The sequence below is a fragment of the Ascaphus truei genome, unplaced genomic scaffold (assembly GCF_040206685.1).
Source record: "Ascaphus truei isolate aAscTru1 unplaced genomic scaffold, aAscTru1.hap1 HAP1_SCAFFOLD_505, whole genome shotgun sequence".
NCBI classification, from domain to species: domain Eukaryota; kingdom Metazoa; phylum Chordata; class Amphibia; order Anura; family Ascaphidae; genus Ascaphus; species Ascaphus truei.
Genome location: NW_027456836.1, coordinates 128,419 through 150,621, shown reverse-complemented (window position 1 = coordinate 150,621; position 22,203 = coordinate 128,419). Strand labels below are relative to the sequence as shown.

General features: G+C 51.4%; 1 protein-coding gene across 2 annotated transcripts; it reads right to left on the bottom strand.

Moving 5' to 3' along the window:
• Positions 1-996: 996 nt before the first annotated feature.
• On the bottom strand, positions 997-21,414 carry LOC142484995 (E3 ubiquitin/ISG15 ligase TRIM25-like). 2 transcript variants are annotated; one of them, XM_075584232.1, is made up of 3 exons: positions 20,444-21,414; positions 4,545-4,633; positions 997-1,158 (listed from the first exon to the last, which is right to left on the bottom strand). In XM_075584232.1, the coding sequence occupies exons 1-2, from the start codon at positions 21,369-21,371 to the stop codon at positions 4,563-4,565; spliced, it is 999 nt and encodes a 332-aa protein (XP_075440347.1). In that variant the 5' UTR covers positions 21,372-21,414; the 3' UTR covers positions 997-1,158; positions 4,545-4,562. The 2 variants fall into 2 exon arrangements, with proteins under 2 accessions (XP_075440347.1, XP_075440346.1); XM_075584231.1 differs by lacking the exons at positions 997-1,158; positions 4,545-4,633 and having other exon boundaries at positions 19,422-21,397.
• Between the last annotated feature and the right edge of the window lie 789 nt (positions 21,415-22,203).

Genomic DNA, 22,203 nt, shown 5'->3' with positions numbered 1-22,203 from the left:
TGTTGCAGTGGGAGCCGACAGGCGCGCTCCCCGTGGGATAGCCCCTGCGGTCGGGAGAGATAGTAGGGGGGGGGAGACCTGGGCATCGGGCGCCCTGCTCGGCGCGCGGCCGTCACCTGCAGAGTGGTGAGCGGGCTGGCGGCGCTGGGGCTGGCGGCGGAAGCACAGGAGCGACCCGCCCCCCTCCCTGCCGGGACTGCGCTTGGGCAGAGGGAGTAGGGCGCGGGCGGCGGGGCCTCGCCGAAGCGCGAACCGGGAGGGGGGACAAGGCCTGGGAGCAGGGGAAGGAGGGGGTGCGGGAATAGAGGCCGGGAGGCGCCGTGGCCCGGCGGGGGAATCAGTAGTGAGGCGGAGGAACCTTGCAGGGGAAAAAGCCGAGAGGTGGCGGGGCACCGGCTGGGGGGCGGATAGAGGGGAATAAGGCTGGAGGGGGCCCCAGGGTGGGCGCGGGAGCGTGGTGTGCTGCAAGCAGGCGCCTGCACTTGCCGGGGGAGCTGGGAGGGCTGTGGGATGGGGAATGGGGATCCCTACCGGCACCTCAGCGCTGGGATCTGCGCGGGGCAGGGACACTTACCGGCTCCTCTGGTGCCGCAGCATCAGCGGGGCTCATGGGTGAGGCTGGCAGGACTCGGGGTCTTCATACAGCGGGGGGCTGCTGCAGTCACTGCGGCCTTCCCTCGCGGTCTTCATACAGCGGGGAGCTGCTGCAGTCACTGCGGCCCTCCCTCGCGGTCTTCATACAGCGGGGAGCTGCTGTAGTCACTGCGGCCTTCCCTCGCGGTCTTCATACAGCGGGGAGCTGCTGCAGTCACTGCGGCCTTCCCTCGCGGTCTTCATACAGCGGGGAGCTGCTGCAGTCACTGCGGCCCTCCCTCGCGGTCTTCATACAGCGGGGGGCTGCTGCAGTCACTGCGGCCTTCCCTCGCGGTCTTCATACAGCGGGGAGCTGCTGCAGTCACTGCGGCCCTCCCTCGCGGTCTTCATACAGCGGGGGGCTGCTGCAGTCACTGCGGCCCTCCCTCGCGGTCTTCATACAGCGGGGAGCTGCTGCAGTCACTGCGGCCTTCCCTCGCGGTCTTCATACAGCGGGGGGCTGCTGCAGTCACTGCGGCCCTCCCTCGCGGTCTGGAAATGGCAGCTCAGCAGCAGCCAGCGTTCCTGCAAGGTAAGGGGAAAATTCCGTTAGCTCTGTCTCTCTCCCCTGGGGCCCCACTCTTTATACCCTCTCCCCCCTCCCCCTGCATGGGAGGGGACAAGCTGCCTTCCCACTCCGTGTGGGAAGGGGGAGGGGGGTTAGCCGACCCCCCCCCTACCAGCTCTTGCCAATCAGGACGTCGCAGCCCTTAAGGAGCCTACGACCCCATGCTGGGGCCTCTGCCTCTTCATTAGTAGCTTAAAGAAAAACAGCTAAATTATGACAAATAATTGCAATATTTATACTTACACAATATACAATGGTCGTTCAGCTAGATCAGAGATAACAGTCCAGTCGTGCACAGAATTTACTGGACTCTAACCAAAAATTCTGTTTAAAAGGGCCTATCCCAAATCTTAAGTCACAATTTAGGTCTATAAAATTCCCAGAGGGGGTGAAGCATCATATATAAAAATTTACATATATACTCACAACCTCTGTGAACTTCCCACTTCTAGACGCCAAAAACTGAAGGAAAATCCATTATTTCCTTCCCCTGGCTTCAGAACCAAAAGGAACCTATTCTCTGTAGAGAAAACTGAAGCCTTGTGACTGGACACAATCTGCACCGTTTGCAGCAGACTTCCCCGGAGAAGTTTTCACGCCCTGCAACTGTTATCTTCGATCTTTGATGAACCTTATCAGGCCTGGGAGACGAACAAAATGAAACGTAACGCACGCCAGGTTTCAAATCCTTTGTCTCAATTTATTACTCATAGGGTAATGATTTTTATACAGAAAAAAAAAAGATATTAGTTAGAGGCGTAACATAGGCGTATCATAGGCGTGACATAGGCGTATACTAGGTGTGTCTTAGGCGTAGCTTTAATTAGAGGCGTGATTTAGGGACAGGACATATTAGTGGCGTGACTTTTGAGACGTGTCCCTTTTCAATACAAGCAATGTTCTGAATACATAGCTTATTCATTGTCTGTTATCAAAAGAGACCTTGAGTCTTAGCAACTTTATTTCATTATCTTGCTTCTTGCAGAGAACCATTCTATTATATTCTACTAAAACACCAGGAAATTGACATCACAAAAGTATCTAGTAATATCCTGACCAGGAAGAAAGGAAATGCAATTTAGCAGAGAAACTGAGTGCATTTATGAATTATATTTCAGCAAAAGGCTGACTACAGAATCTTAACTAGTTATGACCAGACAAAATGGAAGCTTAACATGAGTGCAGACTCTGGCCTGACATACTGGTCCTAACAATATATATGTGTCCCCTCCTTGCCCGGCTCACGGTAACATATATATGTGTCCCCTCCTTGCCCGGCTCACGGTAACATATATATGTGTCCCCTCCTTGCCCGGCTCACGGTAACATATATATGTGTCCGCTCCTTGCCCGGCAACATATATATGTGACCCCTCCTTTCCCGGCTAACGGTAACATATATATGTGACCCCTCCTTGCCAGGCTCACGGTAACATATAGATGTGACCCCTCCTTGCCCGGCTCATGGTAACATATATATGTGACCCCTCCTTGCCCGGCTCACGGTAACATATATATGTGACCCCTCCTTGCCCGGCTCACGGTAACATATAGATGTGACCCCTCCTTGCCCGGCTCATGGTAACATATAGATGTGACCCCTGCTTGCCCGGCTCACGGTAACATATATATGTGCCCCCTCCTTGCCCGGCTCACGGTAACATATATATGTGACCCCTCCTTGCCCGGCTCACGGTAACATATAGATGTGACCCCTCCTTGCCCGGCTCACGGTAACATATATATGTGACCCCTCCTTGCCAGGCTCACGGTAAGATATATATGTGTCCCCTCCTTGCCCGGCTCACGGTAACATATATATGTGTCCCCTCCTTGCCCGGCTCACGGTAAGATATATATGTGACCCCTCCTTGCATGGCTCACGGTAACATATATATGTGACCCCTCCTTGCCTGGCTCACGGTAACATATATGTGACCCCTCCTTGCCCGGCTCACGGTAACATATATATGTGACCCCTCCTTGCCAGGCTCACGGTAAGATATATATGTGTCCCCTCCTTGCCCGGCTCACGGTAACATATATATGTGTCCCCTCCTTGCCCGGCTCACGGTAAGATATATATGTGACCCCTCCTTGCATGGCTCACGGTAACATATATATGTGACCCCTCCTTGCCTGGCTCACGGTAACATATATGTGTCCCCTCCTTGCCCGGCTCACGGTAAGATATATATGTGTCCTCTCCTTGCCCGGCTCACGGTAAGATATATATGTGTCCCCTCCTTGCCCGGCTCACGGTAAGATATATATGTGTCCCCTCCTTGCCCGGCTCACGGTAAGATATATATGTGTCCCCTCCTTGCCCGGCTCACGGTAAGATATATATGTGTCCTCTCCTTGCCCGGCTCACGGTAAGATATATATGTGTCCCCTCCTTGCCCGGCTCACGGTAAGATATATATGTGTCCCCTCCTTGCCCGGCTCACGGTAAGATATATATGTGTCCTCTCCTTGCCCGGCTCACGGTAAGATATATATGTGTCCTCTCCTTGCCCGGCTCACGGTAAGATATATATGTGACCCCTCCTTGCATGGCTCACGGTAACATATATATGTGACCCCTCCTTGCCCGGCTCATGGTAACATATATGTGTCCCCTCCTTGCCCGGCTCACGGTAACATATATATGTGTCCCCTCCTTGCCCGGCTCACGGTAAGATATATATGTGTCCTCTCCTTGCCCGGCTCACGGTAAGATATATATGTGTCCCCTCCTTGCCCGGCTCACGGTAACATATATATGTGTCCCCTCCTTGTCCAACTCACGGTAAGATATATATGTGTCCCCTCCTTGTCCGGCTCACGGTAAGATATATATGTGTCCCCGCCTTGCCCGGCTCACGGTAACATATATATGTGTCCCCGCCTTGCCCGGCTCACGGTAAGATATATATCTGTCCTCTCCTTGCCCGGCTCACGGTAAGATATATATGTGTCCCCTCCTTGTCCGGCTCACGGTAAGATATATATGTGTCCCCTCCTTGTCCGGCTCACGGTAAGATATATATGTGTCCCCGCCTTGCCCGGCTCACGGTAACATATATATGTGTCCCCGCCTTGCCCGGCTCACGGTAAGATATATATCTGTCCTCTCCTTGCCCGGCTCACGGTAAGATATATATGTGTCCCCTCCTTGTCCGGCTCACGGTAAGATATATATGTGTCCCCTCCTTGCATGGCTCACGGTAACATATGTGTCCCCGCCTTGCCCGGCTCACGGTAAGATATATATGTGTCCTCTCCTTGCCATTTCACTGATTAATTTGGATGTTAAAATTTACTCCAAACTCATAGCAAACAGGGTGGGTAGTGTCCTTACCGGGTTAATCCACACGGATCAAGTAGGGTTTATCGGAGGTAGACAAGCCGCAGACAACACCAGGAGAATAATTGATTTAATTGACTTGGCTGAAAAGAAAAACATACACTCCATGGTGTTACTGTAAGTCTGGATGCTGAGAAAGCCTTTGATAGGATAGACTGGCCCTACCTAAAAGAAACATTGGGAGAATTTGGTTTTGAAGGACGCCTATTAAGATCCATTCTTGCGCTATATGAAGGTCCAACGGCAAGTGTGCGACATCAGGGCTTCCCCTCAGATCAATTTAATATACGAAGCGGAACAAGACAGGGTTGCCCGTTGTCCCCACTGCTGTTTGCTCTCTGTATCGAGCCCCTAGCTGCGCACATTAGGCATAGCCCAGATATAACAGGAATCTCAAAAGAAGACCAGATGCACAAAGCAGCCTTGTATGCAGATGACGTCATTTTAACGATGTCAAAACCTCTTACATCCTTGCCCAATGTGTTCGAGATTCTAAGTAAATTGAACCAAATTTTGGGGTTTAAAATCAATCAGACCAAATCGGAAGCCCTCAATATACATTTACCCAAAGAGGTAGAAAAACTGATAGACAAACTTTAACTTTAAATGGCAAGCCTCCGCTATCAAATATTTAGGGGTATACATCACAAGGGACTACAAAACATTATACAAAGCTAATTTTCCCAGGCTGATTAAGACGTTGGGGGAGGATCTCAGGACATGGAGGAGGGGTAGCATCTCATGGATTGGGAGGATACATAGCGTGAAAATGAATCTCCTCCCAAGGATGTTATATCTATTCCAGACTCTACCTATACCTGTAGTAAATGCGGACATCCTCTCCCTACAGTCACAAATTATGACATTTATTTGGAATAAGAAAAACCCAAGAATTGCAAAGGGTATCTTGAAGAAGCCTACGACGAAAGGAGGACTAGCGGTACCTTGCTTGTTAGCTTACTACAAAGTGGCTCAATTAAGTCAAATTATCCAATGGCACACGGACCCAAGCTTGAGGAGATGAGTAGAATTGGAGAAAAGCTGTTGTGCACCAATTGAACTACACGATTTGATCTGGCTACCCAAGAAAGGGATAATCAGGATGGAAATGGCGCTCCAGACCATAGTCGGTTCATTAAAGGTTTGGGAGGCCACTACATACAGCTGTAATCTAACCTCCAAGAACTCACTTATGACACCGATCATCGGTAACCCAGATTTCGCTCCAGGGATGAATAGAAATAATTTGTTAGTTTGGATACAGTCGGGTATTACATGGCTTAATGACCTGGAGGGAAGAAAATATATAAAAACATTTGAACAAATTAAGGCCACAAAGGATATACCAAACAAGGAATTCTTTAGATACCTCCAGATCAGAGATTTCTATAACAAAACCCCAATCAGACCGGTAAGAACGAAGTTTGAGCAGCTGTGTTCTAGAGGAACGGACACACGGGGACTAACATCTAGAATGTACAGGGAAGTGATCTGTCCTGGGACCCCTAATGAAACAAGACTTAGTTACATCAGGCAGTGGGAATCTGACTTAGGGGAGACTTTAGAGGACGAGGAATGGGACAGGATCCTACAGGCAGCAGCAAAAAGTTCAATGTGCCCCACATTAAAGGAGAACGCATATAAAGTCCTTATGCGATGGTATTACACCCCATCAAGATTAGCTAAATTTGTCAGGGGCTACTCCCCGCTCTGCCCAAAGCGCTGCGGGGCGGCGGCGGATTTGCGACACATGCTGTGGTCCTGCACAAAAGTGGTCCTGGTTTGGGAACAAATGAGAGATTGGTTACAAAGGATACTCAGTTTGGAGATCCCCCTGGACCCGCGGGTGTTCCTTCTGGGCAGGCGGATCCAGGGTCTGTCAAATGCGACGCATAAATTAATCGCGCATTTTGCAACAGCCACAAGATGCGAGATCGCAGCATTACGGAAGCAAAAGGAACTACCAGTCATCCCTAAAATCAGAAACAGGATTTGGCATGTCTGCCGGATGGAACAATTAACGAGTTTAGTTAATGACACTGGCCTAAATTTCCTAAAAGTCTGGACGCCACGGCTGGCCCAGACAGATATCCCAGGGGTGGATGCTGCCGCAATACTTCAATAATAGCAGCAAATGCGTTCTCCTGTGAAGGTAAGAGATCCGACAGCACATAGCGACGGACAGGTAGCCCTGAAACTGACGACAGCCCCGACTACATGAGGGCAAGAAAAGAGCAGGGAATAGGGTGAGGGTCCCTCTGAGAAACATAAAACAAAACGATACAGGAACTGATTAAAGGAACCAAAACCCAAGCAAAAGACGCACCGGTTCCCCCTCACCCCTAAACAAAACACCCTTCGTCGCCCCCCCCCCTGCCTGGTATGTCTTGTAAATAACGTTCTATGTTGTAGGTAGTTCCTAATATGTCATGTACGAGTATCGTATTTTGTGTTAAAAAAAAAAGTTGGTTTGTGGCATAATGTATGAACAAGAAAATCCAATAAAATTGAAAAAATAAATACGAAACAGACATCGTACCCACTTCTTATACGTACCAGCGCCGTCTCTTAAGCTGCCGTCTTTATTTCCCTATAAACGTTACACATAAGACGAGCATTGAGAGGAACGTACGTAATAAATTCTATACCAGACTATAAACCCGTGAGCGTATAATACCCCCGTCTGTCTCTACATGAGTCATCGGAGCAGAGAATTTAGGTATTGTTACCAAAGCAGGGACAGGACCTAAGAGTCCATTACAGCGCCCCCTCCTGTGGTCAAAGTATGTGTCAGGTGTAACAGGACTGGTTCAGGGACAGAACCTATTGTAGACCAAACAAGTAAGCATATTAATGGCCCCTCATTTATTGCCTAGGAATATTGGATTATTAAAACACTTTATTATAAGTAATAAGTAGAATAAGTGGGGCTGAATAGGCACATATATATATATACAGTAACACACTAAGCACACTGCGGGCACACAGCAGGGGGCTCTCAGATATGGCGCCCGGTATAACGTACTGAATCTCGGGGTACAGGTCCCTGGGAATAGTATGAGCGGGCGATGTGCATATCACAGGGATTGGGGTATAGGGGTTATTGGCATTATATTCCCTTTGCCCCCACTGGGTAATACTTCTGTACCCCCCCTATATGCCACCTAAACTGATGGCTGCTGGTGCCGCGCCCGCAGATAATGGCGCTAATTGTAAGTAATATGTTGCTTACGTGACGTTACAATGAAGCTGACACCGTGTGTCTCACGCGGGGTTAATAAGTATTGATGCCTGTGTGTGTTTGGGCAAACCAGGACCGCCAACAGAAATTATGGGGCCCAGGACAAATGAAAGGAGCAGGACCCCCCCCCCCCCGAACCCATAGCGCACCTACCACGGAGAAATATTTTTTAGCGCGAAACGTTTACTTATCTGTTTTTCTTATTCACACAATGGATGAATCAGACCGCGCTGCGCAGTGATTACGCGCTGTGTAAATTAGATGCGCAGGTGCAAAAGGGGTGAATATTATAGTACCCAGAACCCAAAGAAGGGCCCACAGAACCCCACTGATCGCACGCATTGCTATATTCACAGAACTATTGCCTGATAAACACCTGCCAGGTTTGCACGCGTGTCTGTGTTAGGTATGTACAGATATCCTGTTACACGCATGTAACCACACCATGGTAACGTGAGGAACCGCTTGCTATACTGCGTACCCCCTGCAAACCCAGCTGCCCCACGGAGGGTAATTGGACTGTAGAGATTATGCATTAACATTGTAGCAGTATATCTGTGTATACCTAACACAGACAAGGCTGCAAACCTGGAAGGTGTTTTTGGATGCATGGTAACAGAACCCCACTGATCAGTGATTACGCCCTGGGTGGGTGACTGCCTGGGTGGTTTTTTTTTTTAAAATATTAATTCGGGGGTGTGGGGGTATTTTTTAAATATTTATTCGGGGGGTGTGGGGGTATTTTTTAAATATTTATTCGGGGGGTGTGGTGGTATTGTCAGTCGTGCTGAACCTGCATGCGCTGTCATAAAGCCACCACCCCCCTCCCCCCTCTCACCTCCCTCCGAAGACCCTGAGCTTTGCAAACCGCCGGCGCTGACCCAAATGGACCCGCCCTCCGAGGCCTCGTTATGGGTCAGCCGCAGATCCATATCCTTATAATCTCACCCGATCTTCTTGTTTACTGATGCGTGTTACCGAAAAGCCTCACCGTAACGCACCCAGAATCCCCTCCCCCCACAAATCTGGTGAGCCCCCCGAATGGGGTCCATATAGCGAATTAGTGGTGGGCACTTCCGTGGCTCTTTCTCCATGATTATCGTGGCCAAAATGGCACACGCCTCTAGCCAATTCCAGAATGATTTGGGGATAGTGTCCCTGTCCCCGTCCTTATCTTTGTCCTGTGACCTCTCCGACCTCACCTCAGCATCCTTATAACCTGGCAACAGCGAGAATATTTCTACGTACCTGTCACGGGAGAGCGGGTTATATACACCTTGTTACCGGGATCATTCATTGTGCAAAACACGGAAGAGAAATAAAGTGTCATTTATTCGGCATACATTCGCTTACACACAATGATACACAAAATACAGACACAAAGACACACTTACTTTGGGGCTGGGGTAGAAAACTAGACTCTCCTAGGTGCAGGGAACTCTATGGGAGAGTTTTACCCTGACCGGGACTTAGCCCGGAATCTCCTGGAACCCAAATCGGCAGAAAGTCCCACACGCCCCCGCTATGTTCCCTCCTGAGAACTTGGTCCCTCCTGACCGCGAGTTACTCCCAATCTCCTGGAACTCAAAATCGTCGCAAAATCCCAGCGCGGCCGCTGCGTGCGATTCTGGGAACTTGGGCGCAGAAGTCGGGACTTAGTCTCCGGCGGGCAGGATTTTCAGGCTGAAATAGAAGCCGGTTGCTTTGCTATTACAAACAAAGCATCTTTGAAAAGCCGCCCGCGCTCTTTCAGCGCAGACTCAAGGGGAACACACAATCTGATTGGCTCGCGGCTTCTTATAGTATTCTCTGCTTCATTCATAAAATAGAAGCTGAGCGGACAGCCAATCAGCGCGTGGGAACTTTCCCGAGCAGCCAATCGGAGCCGAGCCGGCTAGAAAAGCCAGGTCAGCGGGAAATGTGAAACAGCTAAGGGACATACGCAAGCTGCCACATACCCCCCCAGCCATCCCAATGCCCCCCGCTGGGGCAGGCTCCACCAGGTCTGGCAGAACAAGTGGCATCCCGGAGGACGGCCGTTGATCTCTGGACCTGGTACTCCTCCTTTCCCCGCTGACCAAATGCTGTCCCCACCTCTGGGCTTCCTCTGGCTGCTCTGAACTCCGATGTCCAGCAGACGTGCCGGCGCCTATGGGTTTGCACGGGCTGCCTGTGTGGGCATCGGTTCCGAATATTTAATCATATTAAAACTATATTTGAATACACACTGGGTCTCGGGGATCCCCGTCAGCGATGTGGGACTTTAGGTGAAGGACTTGGGGGTACAGGGAACAGAAAAGGAAAAATGTCTCTTTATTTCTGCTGCCTTATTGCCCCACACACTTTCCCTGTGACTCAGTTTGGACCCTGAGCTCCCCTCCCCCCCCCCCCAACCTTATATACGGTTTAAACCCTATACTGATTGTGGGTCACCTTGGCACTAGCTGGGGTACCCCCCTTAACCTAGGGATACAGCTACAGGAATACATATGTCTCCCTGTGCCTCATTGTCTGTCTGTCTGTCTGCAGCGGGAGGCCAGGTCTCCTAACACATTTATATTTCAGGGATCAGTCACACGGCAAAACCAGGGAAAGGAAACAGACTGATCGGCGCCGCCGCTCCACTGGTGAAATGTAACGCAACACCGCCACCCGGTGGTGGATAGGATCAATAGCACCTGAGCACTAAACAAGTAAAATAATAAGAGTTATTAGTGTAACGGGTATTCCACCCCACCCAATCGCATATAAGGTGTGGGTGCGGAGAACATACGGTGTTACCAGGTGGGTGTGGTGCTTTACCTGTTGGCTCGCAGGAGGACTGAGCTTCCGCCACGGGGAACCTGGGGCAATTATACTAAGAATAATACAGTACTCGGTGCAGCGCCTCCACCTGCGATGGCTCCCACCAGCGGGGGAGTAGTTCCTCGCAGGACATATACAAATAACCAATACACAGAGATATATATATATATTAACTAATACCATTTACTAGCATGCAACCAACACATTACATCAATACCATAATACCAGGTGTCCCTCTCTCAGAGGAGACACTTACTACTGCGTCGCGCAGGACGCTAACACTCGGACGCCACGGCGGGCGCCAACACTTTATGCACCCCCTCCCACGGAATGATCCCACCCCGTGTCCAGTAATCCCAATGTCTCACACTACCGAGTCATATGCATGTGCGTGTGTGACTGCGCAGTCACTATGTCTGATGATAGGCCTTGTTGGTGCACTTGCTGTTAGGAATTACCTGCCGAGCACTCCAGTGCTCGGACCTGCAACGGGCTTCACAAAGGATCACGACGAGCTCCTCCACGATATCCCGGATCCACCCGCGAGGTGATCCGTCAGGGGCGATCCCACCCTGAATATGGTCCAGTCCGCTTAATGACCGAGACTTGAGTCCCTTCTCTCCGCAGGAACGCAGCGTCCGCTGTGTCCCTTACTGTCAAATAGATAATGGGGCAGGGTCCCTAACCTAGGGCCTGTCCCTACAAAACTCAGCTACTGTGACTCAGGGCTGTCTGGGGCCTAGGGGACTGCTGGCCTAGTGCAGGGAGTCACTGACTCCTGCACCCTACCTCCTTCCCCTAGCTGCTCCGGTCACCAACTGCCTGTCTGCAAAACCCCGCGAATTGTATCAATTCCCTGCAAGCAGGGTGCTACTGCAGCCCTATTGGCTCCCTGGCATCATGGGGCCGCTCCTGAGGCTCATGGGACTTGAAGTCCCATAACAGAGCCCTCTTCTCATTGGTGGCATCTCGCGCGCTTATCCTGCGCATGCGCAACTTCTCTGCCAGTTCCCCGCGCTGAAATCTTCACTGCGCATGCGTGCGCAATTCGCTATGGCGGCGCCCTGCACCGGGACCCGCCGAAGCCCTAGCAACGTTCCGCAAGCTTCCCTGGCAACCTGCACTCCTCGATAACAGCGCGCTATGCTAGCTCACGCTCCCACACCTCTCCACGAGCGCGGCTAACCCCCTAACCACCGCGGTGAGTACCCAGAGGGGGGGGCCAGCAATGCCGAGGGGGACCTGGCTACATCAGCAACAAATAAAATAAATACAAATCTTTAACCACTACTCACCCTCTGAGAAGCAGCAGCCGGTTCCTTCAGCAGATGTGTTAGGATCGGCCGTCGGTCTGTCGCAGCGCTATACATTACGTGTAGCCATGTGCTTTCAGGAATCTGCTTCTGGGTTTAACAAGCCGTGTATCTGACTTCACACGTACTTAAGGTATTTTATAACATGCGGGGCAGCCTTCAATGTTTAAATAATAACTACGAACGGTCAGCTTTATTAATTAATCACCTCATATATTTATTTATTCCATGTCCGGTCGTATTCAGGGACTGGTTTTGTTCTGTATAATTTTGCAGTTGGCGAATTTAGCGAATCTGCCATCTGCACTTTCAGCAGCAGCTCCCCTCTCAACCAATAGGAAGGGGGCGCCTGATATATTAGCGCAGGTAGTCAGGATCAGAGCCACCCCCTGAGGAAGCTGGCCCCGAGCCAACGAAACGCGTCGGGTGTTACGTCCCGATTGTCCAGTGCGCTAGAGGAGGAGAATAATCACTGCCGGACCTGGACAATCGTGACGTCAGGACCTTCGGGGAAACGAGTGCCTTTTCCAGCGGCCGCTGTAGGAGAGAACACGAGGCGAACCGAGGAGGAGAGACGTCCGCCAGAGCCCGACGGTAAAGGAGGAGAGAAGACCAACCCGCGTCACAAAGATACCTTTTCATGCCCTGATTGGCATTTACAGATGTGAGTGAACATCTATCTGGGACTGGTTTTATATGTGCTTATTGTATTAAAGTGTTTTACTTACTGCACTATCAGCCCCTCTTTCTCCTGTCCCTGCTGAAGAGGCGAATATACCTGCACTTACCCCCATACTCATCACCCCACCTACAACCACCTAACTACGGATGGGCTGCTGTTTATTCATTGAATAAGTCTGACAACCGCTCCCTCACCTTGTGTTTACAAGGCAAAACAAGGCACTTAAATAAAATGAGGTTTATTTTGGATAAGACCTCGGAAACACACAAGAATACAAAATACAAAAATGTACACACTTACAGCGGTCTGGGGGATGAGATCTACCTTTCCTGGGTGCAGGGACCCACTTCCAATGGTTTTCCCCTGTCTGCTTCTCTGCTCCAGGATATCAGAGCGCTGAACACACAGCAGCCACTCTGACATGTATCTCCAGCTGGTCACAGTCCAACTCCACACTCCTTCCCAGAGATGGACCTCTGCAAACTCCACACTCCTTCCCAGTGTCTCTCAGATGGTCATCTAAGAGAATCTCCACACTCCTCAGAGATGGACTAGTGCCATCCCTTATATAGCACCCTTTATATAGCCCTCTGTGACTATCCTTTATATGGGACAGGGACTGCTGACCAACCAGGGCCCGGATTGAGTTGGTGTCACAAAAGCCAGAGGAGGGCGTGCTAAGGCAACCAAGACATCCCACTGGGTAGGAGCCTCAGAGCCTGGGCAGTACAATGCTATTACTCCCAGATCTGATCAGCAGCCTTTCACCTCTCCCCAGCAGTCCTGACACCGAGCTGTCCCAACCCCGGTTTTAATCCCATCATTTCTATGGAACAGTTCAGAGAAATGTGTTACAGAAACTCCCTCCATGGAAATGATAGGAACAGGCACATAACATCATGTACATTCGCAGGGCTGACATGTTAATTTCATCACCACACAATACCAGGTATCTAAGCTGGCGGGGGGAGGGGAATTGCTAACACAGGAATAAATACAGACATAAGGTATTTATGCAAAAGACGGCTTAGAATTACACACAGCCAGCCCACACTCCCTGTACTTTGTTTTAGGGGTAACTAGCTGGAATTTCTCTTTAATGGGTCAGCCAGCTACCTCTACCATCACACTCACCCCCCCCCTGCAGTATTAGGGACACTCACCCATCCCCTGCAGTATTAGGGACACTCACCCCCCCCCTGCAGTATTAGGGACACTCACCCATCCCCTGCAGTATTAGGGACACTCACCCACCCCCTGCAGTATTAGGGACACTCACCCAACCCCTGCAGTATTAGGGACACTCACCCACCCCCTGCAGTATTAGGGACGCTCTCACCCATCCCCTGCAGTATTAGGGACACTCACCCATCCCCTGCAGTATTAGGGACGCTCTCACCCATCCCCTGCAGTATTAGGGACACTCACCCACCCCCTGCAGTATTAGGGACTCTCACCCATCCCCTGCAGTATTAGGGACGCTCTCACCCACCCCCTGCAGTATTAGGGACACTCTCACCGACCCCCTGTAGTATTACGGATGCTCTCACCCACCCCCTGCAGTATTAGGGACGCTCTCACCCACCCCCTGCAGTATTAGGGACGGTCTCACCCACCCCCTGCAGTATTAGGGACGCTCTCACCCATCCCCTGCAGTATTAGGGATGCTCTAACTGGCCCCCTGAAGTATTAGGAATACTCACCCATGCCCTGCAGTATTAGGGACACTCTCACCCACCCCCCGCAGTATTTGGGACACTCACTCATGCCCTGCAGTATTAGGGACACTCACCCACCCCCTGCAGTATCAAGGACGCTCTCACCCACCCCCTGCAGTATTAGGGACGGTCTCACCCACCCCCTGCAGTATTAGGGACGGTCTCACCCATCCCCTGCAGTATTAGGGACGCTCTCACCCACCCCCTGCAGTATTAGGGACGGTCTCACCCACCCCCTGCAGTATTTGGGACACTCACCCACCCCCTGCAGTATTAGGGACACTCACTCATGCCCTGCAGTATCAAGGACGCTCTCACCCACCCCCTGCAGTATTAGGGACACTCTCACCCACCCCCCGCAGTATTTGGGACACTCACTCATGCCCTGCAGTATCAAGGACGCTCTCACCCACCCCCTGCAGTATTAGGGACGGTCTCACCCATCCCCTGCAGTATCAAGGACGCTCTCACCCACCCCCTGCAGTATTAGGGACGGTCTCACCCATCCCCTGCAGTATTAGGGACGCTCTCACCCACCCCCTGCAGTATTAGGGACGGTCTCACCCACCCCCTGCTTTATTGGAGAAGCTGTATGAAACACTGGGGGGCGCTCACCCACCCCCTGCAGTATTAGGGACGGTCTCACCTACCCCCTGCAGTTTTAGGGACGGTCTCACCCACCCCCTGCAGTATTAGGGACGGTCTCACCCACCCCCTGCTTTATTGGAGAAGCTGTATGAAACACTGGGGGGCGCTCACACACTTCCTACGCCAATGTGAATAGTGAAGGTGAAAAAAATAAACACCAAAATGATTCCTGAGGAAGCTGTTCAGTCTGCACAGCGAAACGCGTTGGGTGAGACGCATCATGGGATCCAGAGAAGAGCAGAGAGAACTCACAGCCGGCGGAGAATACAGAGGGAAGGAGCGCGAGTTCTCGCCAACCGGAAGTGATGCCGGATGCGGAGGAGAACGGGGGAGCTCGGCGAGGGCGCGACTTACTGCGCACAATACGAACCCAATATACCTCCATATCCCTGATACATTGTTCCAGACTATGCGCGTCTCTCCCTCCCGTTACCACGGCGATGCTGGCGGGGTTACTGCTTATTTCCTGTCCCATTGGGAGGGGGAAACGTACAGCCCGTACCCCACTTTGTATGTATGTGTTAGCCATATTGCACCATGTTATTGTCTGTATTTCATAGCACCTTCTCATCGCTCCCTAGATGTTTAGAGGTTATTGGAGAAGCTCTCACCCTTTCCCTTCAATTATTAGGGACGCTTTCACCTGTGGGTGTGTAAATAACAAGCAGCGGTACTGTGTGGGCGTGTAAATAACAAGCAGTGGTACTGTGTGTGTGTAAATAACAAGGAGCGGTACGTTGTGTATGTAAATAACAAGCAGGGGTCCTGTGGGTGTGTAAATAACAAGCAGCGGTACTGTGTGGGTGTAAATAACACGCAGCGGTACTGTGGGTGTGTAAATAACACGCAGCGGTACTGTGGGTGTCTAAATAACAAGCAGCGGTACTGTGTGGGTGTAAATAACAAGCAGCGGTACTGTGGGTGTGTAAATAACAAGCAGCGGTGCTGTGGGTGTGTAAATAACAAGCATCGGTACTGTGGGTGTGTAAATAACAAGCAGCGGTCCTGTGGGTGTGTAAATAACACGCAGCGGTACTGTGGGTGTGTAAATAACAAGCAGCGGTACTGTGTGTGTGTAAATTACAAGCAGTGGTACTGTGTGTGTGTAAATAACAAGTAAAAGGGATAAAGGGGAATGTTACAGGCAGTAGAGGCTTTCCCCCTAATATCTCCGGAGATAATATACACATTAAATCATGGGACAGTAACCCCATTATTTCCTATGAACAGGACAGGTTTATCCCTATGAAACGTAAATGTTTGGCAGATATCCCCACTACATATTATATGCTGCAGCATAACAAGAAAGGCAGGAATCACTGCACACAGCAGAATAACAGGAATAGATAAACGCTCATTGGGAGGTGACACGATTAATAAGACTATCAGATATTATATTATTACCCCACGCGCCTTTAAAGCTGCCGTCCCACCTAGGGCCAAAATAACTCAGCGGCAGAGTTATATCCGGGGGACTGACGCATCTCTTTACAGTATCACACGCGGAGAAATATTGTGATAACATTTATTAGATGAGATGAGAGACGCGGTGAGAGAAACACTTGTCTGACAAACATTCTCAGGGAGAAGCAGGAATATGTTATTCTGCATCATACAATTCTTATATTATAAAGCATTTCCATTTACTGACACAGCACAAACATATATATGTAATGGGTATACGCTCCTATATTACTTCTATACGCTCGCTCCCAGAACAGGAACTAAACACAGATTAACGCAATCAGATATCCCCAGGACAGGTATGTGAGATATATATATATATATATATATATATCAAATGAAAATATTACTGTATGCTCATTTGCATGTCTTACGCCTTTCACCATTATCACCCAGCACACAGCACTTCCACTGCAGCAAGGGATTCTGGGAAATGACATGCAAATAAGCACACAGTGCCACTTTTTGCTTCAAAACCATTTTAAACATGGTTCCCTATAGGCTTAAGCTTGCTGCATGGTCACCGCTTTAAGCACAGCCAGGGTTAAGATGCAGAGCCAGTAACCCCTCCCACAGACAGCTGTTTCCACCTTAATGGGTCTCATCAGTGTGGGGTTGGCTTCTGGCTATGCATCTTAAACTGGGCTGTGTGTCTCACGCAGGGTTAATAAGTATTGGTGCCTGTGTGTGTTTGGGCAAACCAGGACCGCCAACAGAAATTATGGGGCCCAAGACAAAGGGACAGAAGAGAGGGACTGTGGGTATTTATTTTAGTGTCTCCCTGCAGTGGGAGGGACAGATGTGAGGGGCTGTGGGTCCTGTCTGTGTCACCCTGCAGAGGGAGGTACAGATGTGAGGGGCTGTGTGTCCTGTCTGTGTCACCCTGCAGTGGGAGGGACAGATGTGAGGGGCTGTGGGTCCTGTCTGTGTCCCCCTGCAGTGGGAGGGACAGATGTGAGGGGCTGCGTGTCCTGTCTGTGTCACCCTGCAGTGGGAGGGACAGATGTGAGGGGCTGTGGGTCCTGCCTGTGTCCCCCTGCAGTGGGAGGGACAGGTGTGAGGGGCTATGTGTCCTGTCTGTGTCCCCCTGCAGTAGGAGGGACAGATGTGAGGGGCTGTGGGTCCTGTCTGTGTCCCCCTGCAGTGGGAGGGACAGGTGTGAGGGGCTATGTGTCCTGTCTGTGTCCCCCTGCAGTGGGAGGGACAGGTGTGAGGGGCTGTGTGTCCTGTCTGTGTCCCCCTGCAGTGGGAGGGAGAGATGTGAGGGGCTGTGTGTCCTGTCTGTGTCCCCCTGCAGTGGGAGGGACAGATGTGAGGGGCTGTGTGTCCTGTCTGTGTCACCCTGCAGTGGGAGGGACAGATGTGAGGGGCTGTGGGTCCTGTCTGTGTCCCCCTGCAGTGGGAGGGACAGATGTGAGGGGCTGTGTGTCCTGTCTGTGTCACCCTGCAGTGGGAGAGACAGATGTGAGGGGCTGTGTGTCCTGTCTGTGTCTCCCTGCAGTGGGATGGACAGATGTGAGGGGCTGTGTGTCCTGTCTGTGTCACCCCGCAGTGGGAGGGACATATGTGAGGGGCTGTGTGTCCTGTCTGTGTCCCCCTGCAGTGGGAGGGACAGATGTGAGGGGCTGTGTGTCCTGTGTCACCCTGCAGTGGGAGGGACAGATGTGAGGGGCTGTGTGTCCTGTGTCCCCCTGCAGTGGGAGGGACAGATGTGAGGGGCTGTGTGTCCTGTCTGTGTCACCCCGCAGTGGGAGGGACAGATGTGAGGGGCTGTGTGTCCTGTCTGTGTCCCCCTGCAGTGGGAGGGACAGATGTGAGGGGCTGTGTGTCCTGTCTGTGTCCCCCTGCAGTGGGAGGGACAGATGTGAGGGGCTATGTGTCCTGTCTGTGTCACCCTGCAGTGGGAGGGACAGATGTGAGGGGCTGTGTGTCCTGTCTGTGTCACCCTGCAGTGGGAGGGACAGATGTGAGGGGCTGTGTGTCCTGTGTCCCCCTGCAGTGGGAGGGACAGATGTGAGGGGCTGTGTGTCCTGTGTCCCCCTGCAGTGGGAGGGACAGATGTGAGGGGCTGTGGGTCCTGTCTGTGTCACCCTGCAGTGGGAGGGACAGATGTGAGGGGCTGTGGGTCCTGTCTGTGTCCCCCTGCAGTGGGAGGGACAGATGTGAGGGGCTGTGGGTCCTGTCTGCGTCCCCCTGCAGTGGGAGGGACAGATGTGAGGGGCTGTGGGTCCTGTCTGCGTCCCCCTGCAGTGGGAGGGACAGATGTGAGGGGCTGTGGGTCCTGTCTGTGTCCCCCTGCAGTGGGAGGGACAGATGTGAGGGGTTGTGTCCTGTCTGTGTCCCCCTGCAGTGGGAGGGACAGATGTGAGGGGCTGTGTGTCCTGTATGTGTCACCCTGCAGTGGGAGGGACAGATGTGAGGGGCTGTGGGTCCTGTCTGTGTCCCCCTGCAGTGAGAGGGACAGATGTGAGGGGCTGTGTGTCCTGTCTGTGTCCCCCTGCAGTGGGAGGGACAGATGTGAGGGGCTGTGGGTCCTGTCTGCGTCCCCCTGCAGTGGGAGGGACAGATGTGAGGGGCTGTGTGTCCTGTCTGTGTCACCCTGCAGTGGGAGGGACAGATGTGAGGGGCTGTGCGTCCTGTCTGTGTCACCCTGCAGTGGGAGGGACAGATGTGAGGGGCTGTGTGTCCTGTCTGTGTCCCCCTGCAGTGGGAGGGACAGATGTGAGGGGCTGTGGGTCCTGTCTGTGTCCCCCTGCAGTGGGAGGGACAGATGTGAGGGGCTGTGTGTCCTGTCTGTGTCCCCCTGCAGTGGGAGGGACAGATGTGAGGGGCTGTGTGTCCTGTCTGTGTCACCCTGCAGTGGGAGGGACAGATGTGAGGGGCTGTGGGTCCTGTCTGTGTGTGCAATCACCCCACACGTCTGCCTGTGATGTCTCTCCCACTTACTCACCCTCTGTCTCTTTCTCTCTCCACAACTGCACTGATTGAGATTGGCCGTCTCTTGTCATGTGGTCTCTCTTGCCTGCAGGGGCTTCTGGGAGTTGTAGTCCTGCTTCTCTCCGTTACAATTTTAGTTACAGACGTGAACTACAAGTCCCAGAATCCTGTGTAAAACTGTGACATCATAATGATTCAACCAATCAATGCGCAGATCTGTGGTAACCTCAACCCTCCCCCACAAGGCTGCAGCAAGGCCCCACCCCGTAGTCAGGCAATGAGAGCCAATCAGAGCCAAGGCCCGCCCCGCAGTCAGCCAATGGGAGAGCTTGAGAGCCAATGGGAGCCAATGAGAGCGCACACAAACCCACAAACACAATATACACTATATCTATGGGTTCCCCTGCTGGGCCGGGATCAGTACTCCTAGCTCCTGATTCTGACCCAGCCATTATACCATACACCGAACGCAGCATGAAGAGGCTCAGTGAAGGTGGCAGTGACGGTGTGTAAGTGTCTGATCGGGTCACACAGCTGATAAAAGGACAGCCGCCCAGCCTCATAGTCCAGGTATATACCTAATCTCTGCACGCGAGACTCGGGGTATATCTGTGTACGTATTGAGTCATGTATCACTGAATAATCATTACCCCACATGTACAAACCCCAGGACTTCTTATTATATCCTATGAGGGACTGATCTCCTTTCCTTACTATACTGGGATAGGAAATCCCTACCCTCCTGCGCCCTGAGTCACTGATCTCCACCTCCCAGTAATGTTGTCCTGAGGAAAAACTCCTGCTGCTTAAAACCTGAAAATACACAAATCTCTCTGGTGTATCCGGGCGTAACTGGTCTGTTTCTGACCAGGATGCAGTTTTCAGGTCACCTGACACAGATACATCATTACAAGCTGTATTTACATCCAGTAATATGCCTGAATCCCCCTGCACACAGAACCCGCTCTTTGCTTTTAGATCAGTCACAATATCAGCTAATCTCTGTAAGGTCAGTGAGAGCCGAACCTCATACAAATCCCCTACAGCAGGGACCTTATTACCCTCTCTCTCTCTGTCCTCATTACCTCCCTCCTCAGCATCACAGAAGTCAGCATTGTCTGATTCCCGTCCCTGTAAGACAGATAATGGATCAGTGATGTTGCTCAGCTCCTCAATGTGAAGTATCTTCCTGGACAGCTCGTCCTTCTTTATTTCCAGCTGCTGGATTAGATCAGAGACTCGGAGAGAAACCTGCTCTTCCCACCTGGTGATCTCACTCAGGACTCGCTTCTCTAGGACTTCCAGCCGTTTCCTGATGTCCCTAATCAGGGCAGTGACTTGGGCTGTTACCCCAGCTGCTTTTTCCTGCGCGTCTCTCCTGCGTTCCTGCAGACTCTGGGCTCTTTTCTCAGTCTCCTCTCTCACGGAGGTCAGTTTCTCCAGAACATGTCTCAGTTTCTCCTTCTTCTTCTCAGAGGCCTCATTCAGCGACTCCACCTGGTGTCCCCTGTGCTCCCCAAACACCCAGCAGGACACACAGATACAGGCAGCATCCTCAGTGCAATAACACTTCAGGATCTCCTTGTGGACGGGGCATTTCCTGGTCTTTAAGGAAGTGGTTGGCTCAGATAAGACGTGTTCCTCTGACTTGCTGTGTCTCTCTAGGTGAATATCACACAGGGAGGCGTCACACAGCAGACATGTTTTAGCAGCGGGTACAGAGGAGGTAACACAGTAAGTGCAGAAGATCACCGCCTCCTCCTGCTCCGGCTGAGTAGAAAGGAAACGCTCCGCTATGTTACACAGCTTCAGGTTCCTCTGCAGTGCAGGACGCTCCTGAAACTCTGCTCTGCATTCAGGACAGGTATAAAGCCCAGATCCCCCCTGGGAATCCCACACACTCCCAATACAGCCCTGGCAGAAGTTATGCCCACATCTCAGCATTACAGGCTGGGTATAAGTGCTCAGGCAGATGGGGCAGGTTAGCTCCTCTCTCAGACCAGCAGACGCCATGCTTGGAAGCAGCAACAGGAAACGAAACTTACATTCTCCTCTGTCTCATATAACCAGTGGGGCGTTCCCCTTCTCAGCACACAGGGGCGGGAGTTTGTTACCCAGACTATTAACCCTGTAAGTTCCTGGCTGCAGTATACACTATGAGGAATACGAGTAGTTATAAGAATATGCAGCATGTTACCTATCTGTGCTCACATGGGGCGTTTGGTGACATGTGACAGGTGTTGCACTTCAGGGGTTAGGTTTCCTTTTAAGTCAGCTGTGTGTTATACACCTCAGCATGTTCCTGCAGTACATGGGGACCCAGTAACACATAAGACGAGCATTGAGAGGAACGTACGTAATAAATTCTATACCTGACTATATACCCGTGAGCGAATAATACCCCCGTCTGTCTCTACATGAGTCATCGGAGCAGAGAATTTAGGTATTGTTACCAAAACAGGAACAGGACCTAAGAGCCCATTACAGCGCCCTCTCCTGTGGTCAAAGTATGTGTCAGGTGTAACAGGACTGGTTCAGGGACAGAACCTATTGTAGACCAAACAAGTAAGCATATTAATGGCCCCTCATTTATTGACTAGGAATATTGGATTAGTAAAACACTTTATTATAAGTAATAAGTAGAATAAGTGGGGCTGAATAGGCACATATATATATATATATACAGTAACACACTAAGCACACTGCGGATACACAGCAGGGGGCTCTCAGATATGGCGCCCGGTATAACGTACTGAATCTCGGGGGTACAGGTCCCTGGGAATAGTATGAGCGGGAGATGTGCATATCACAGGGATTGGGGTATAGGGGGTATTGGCATTATATT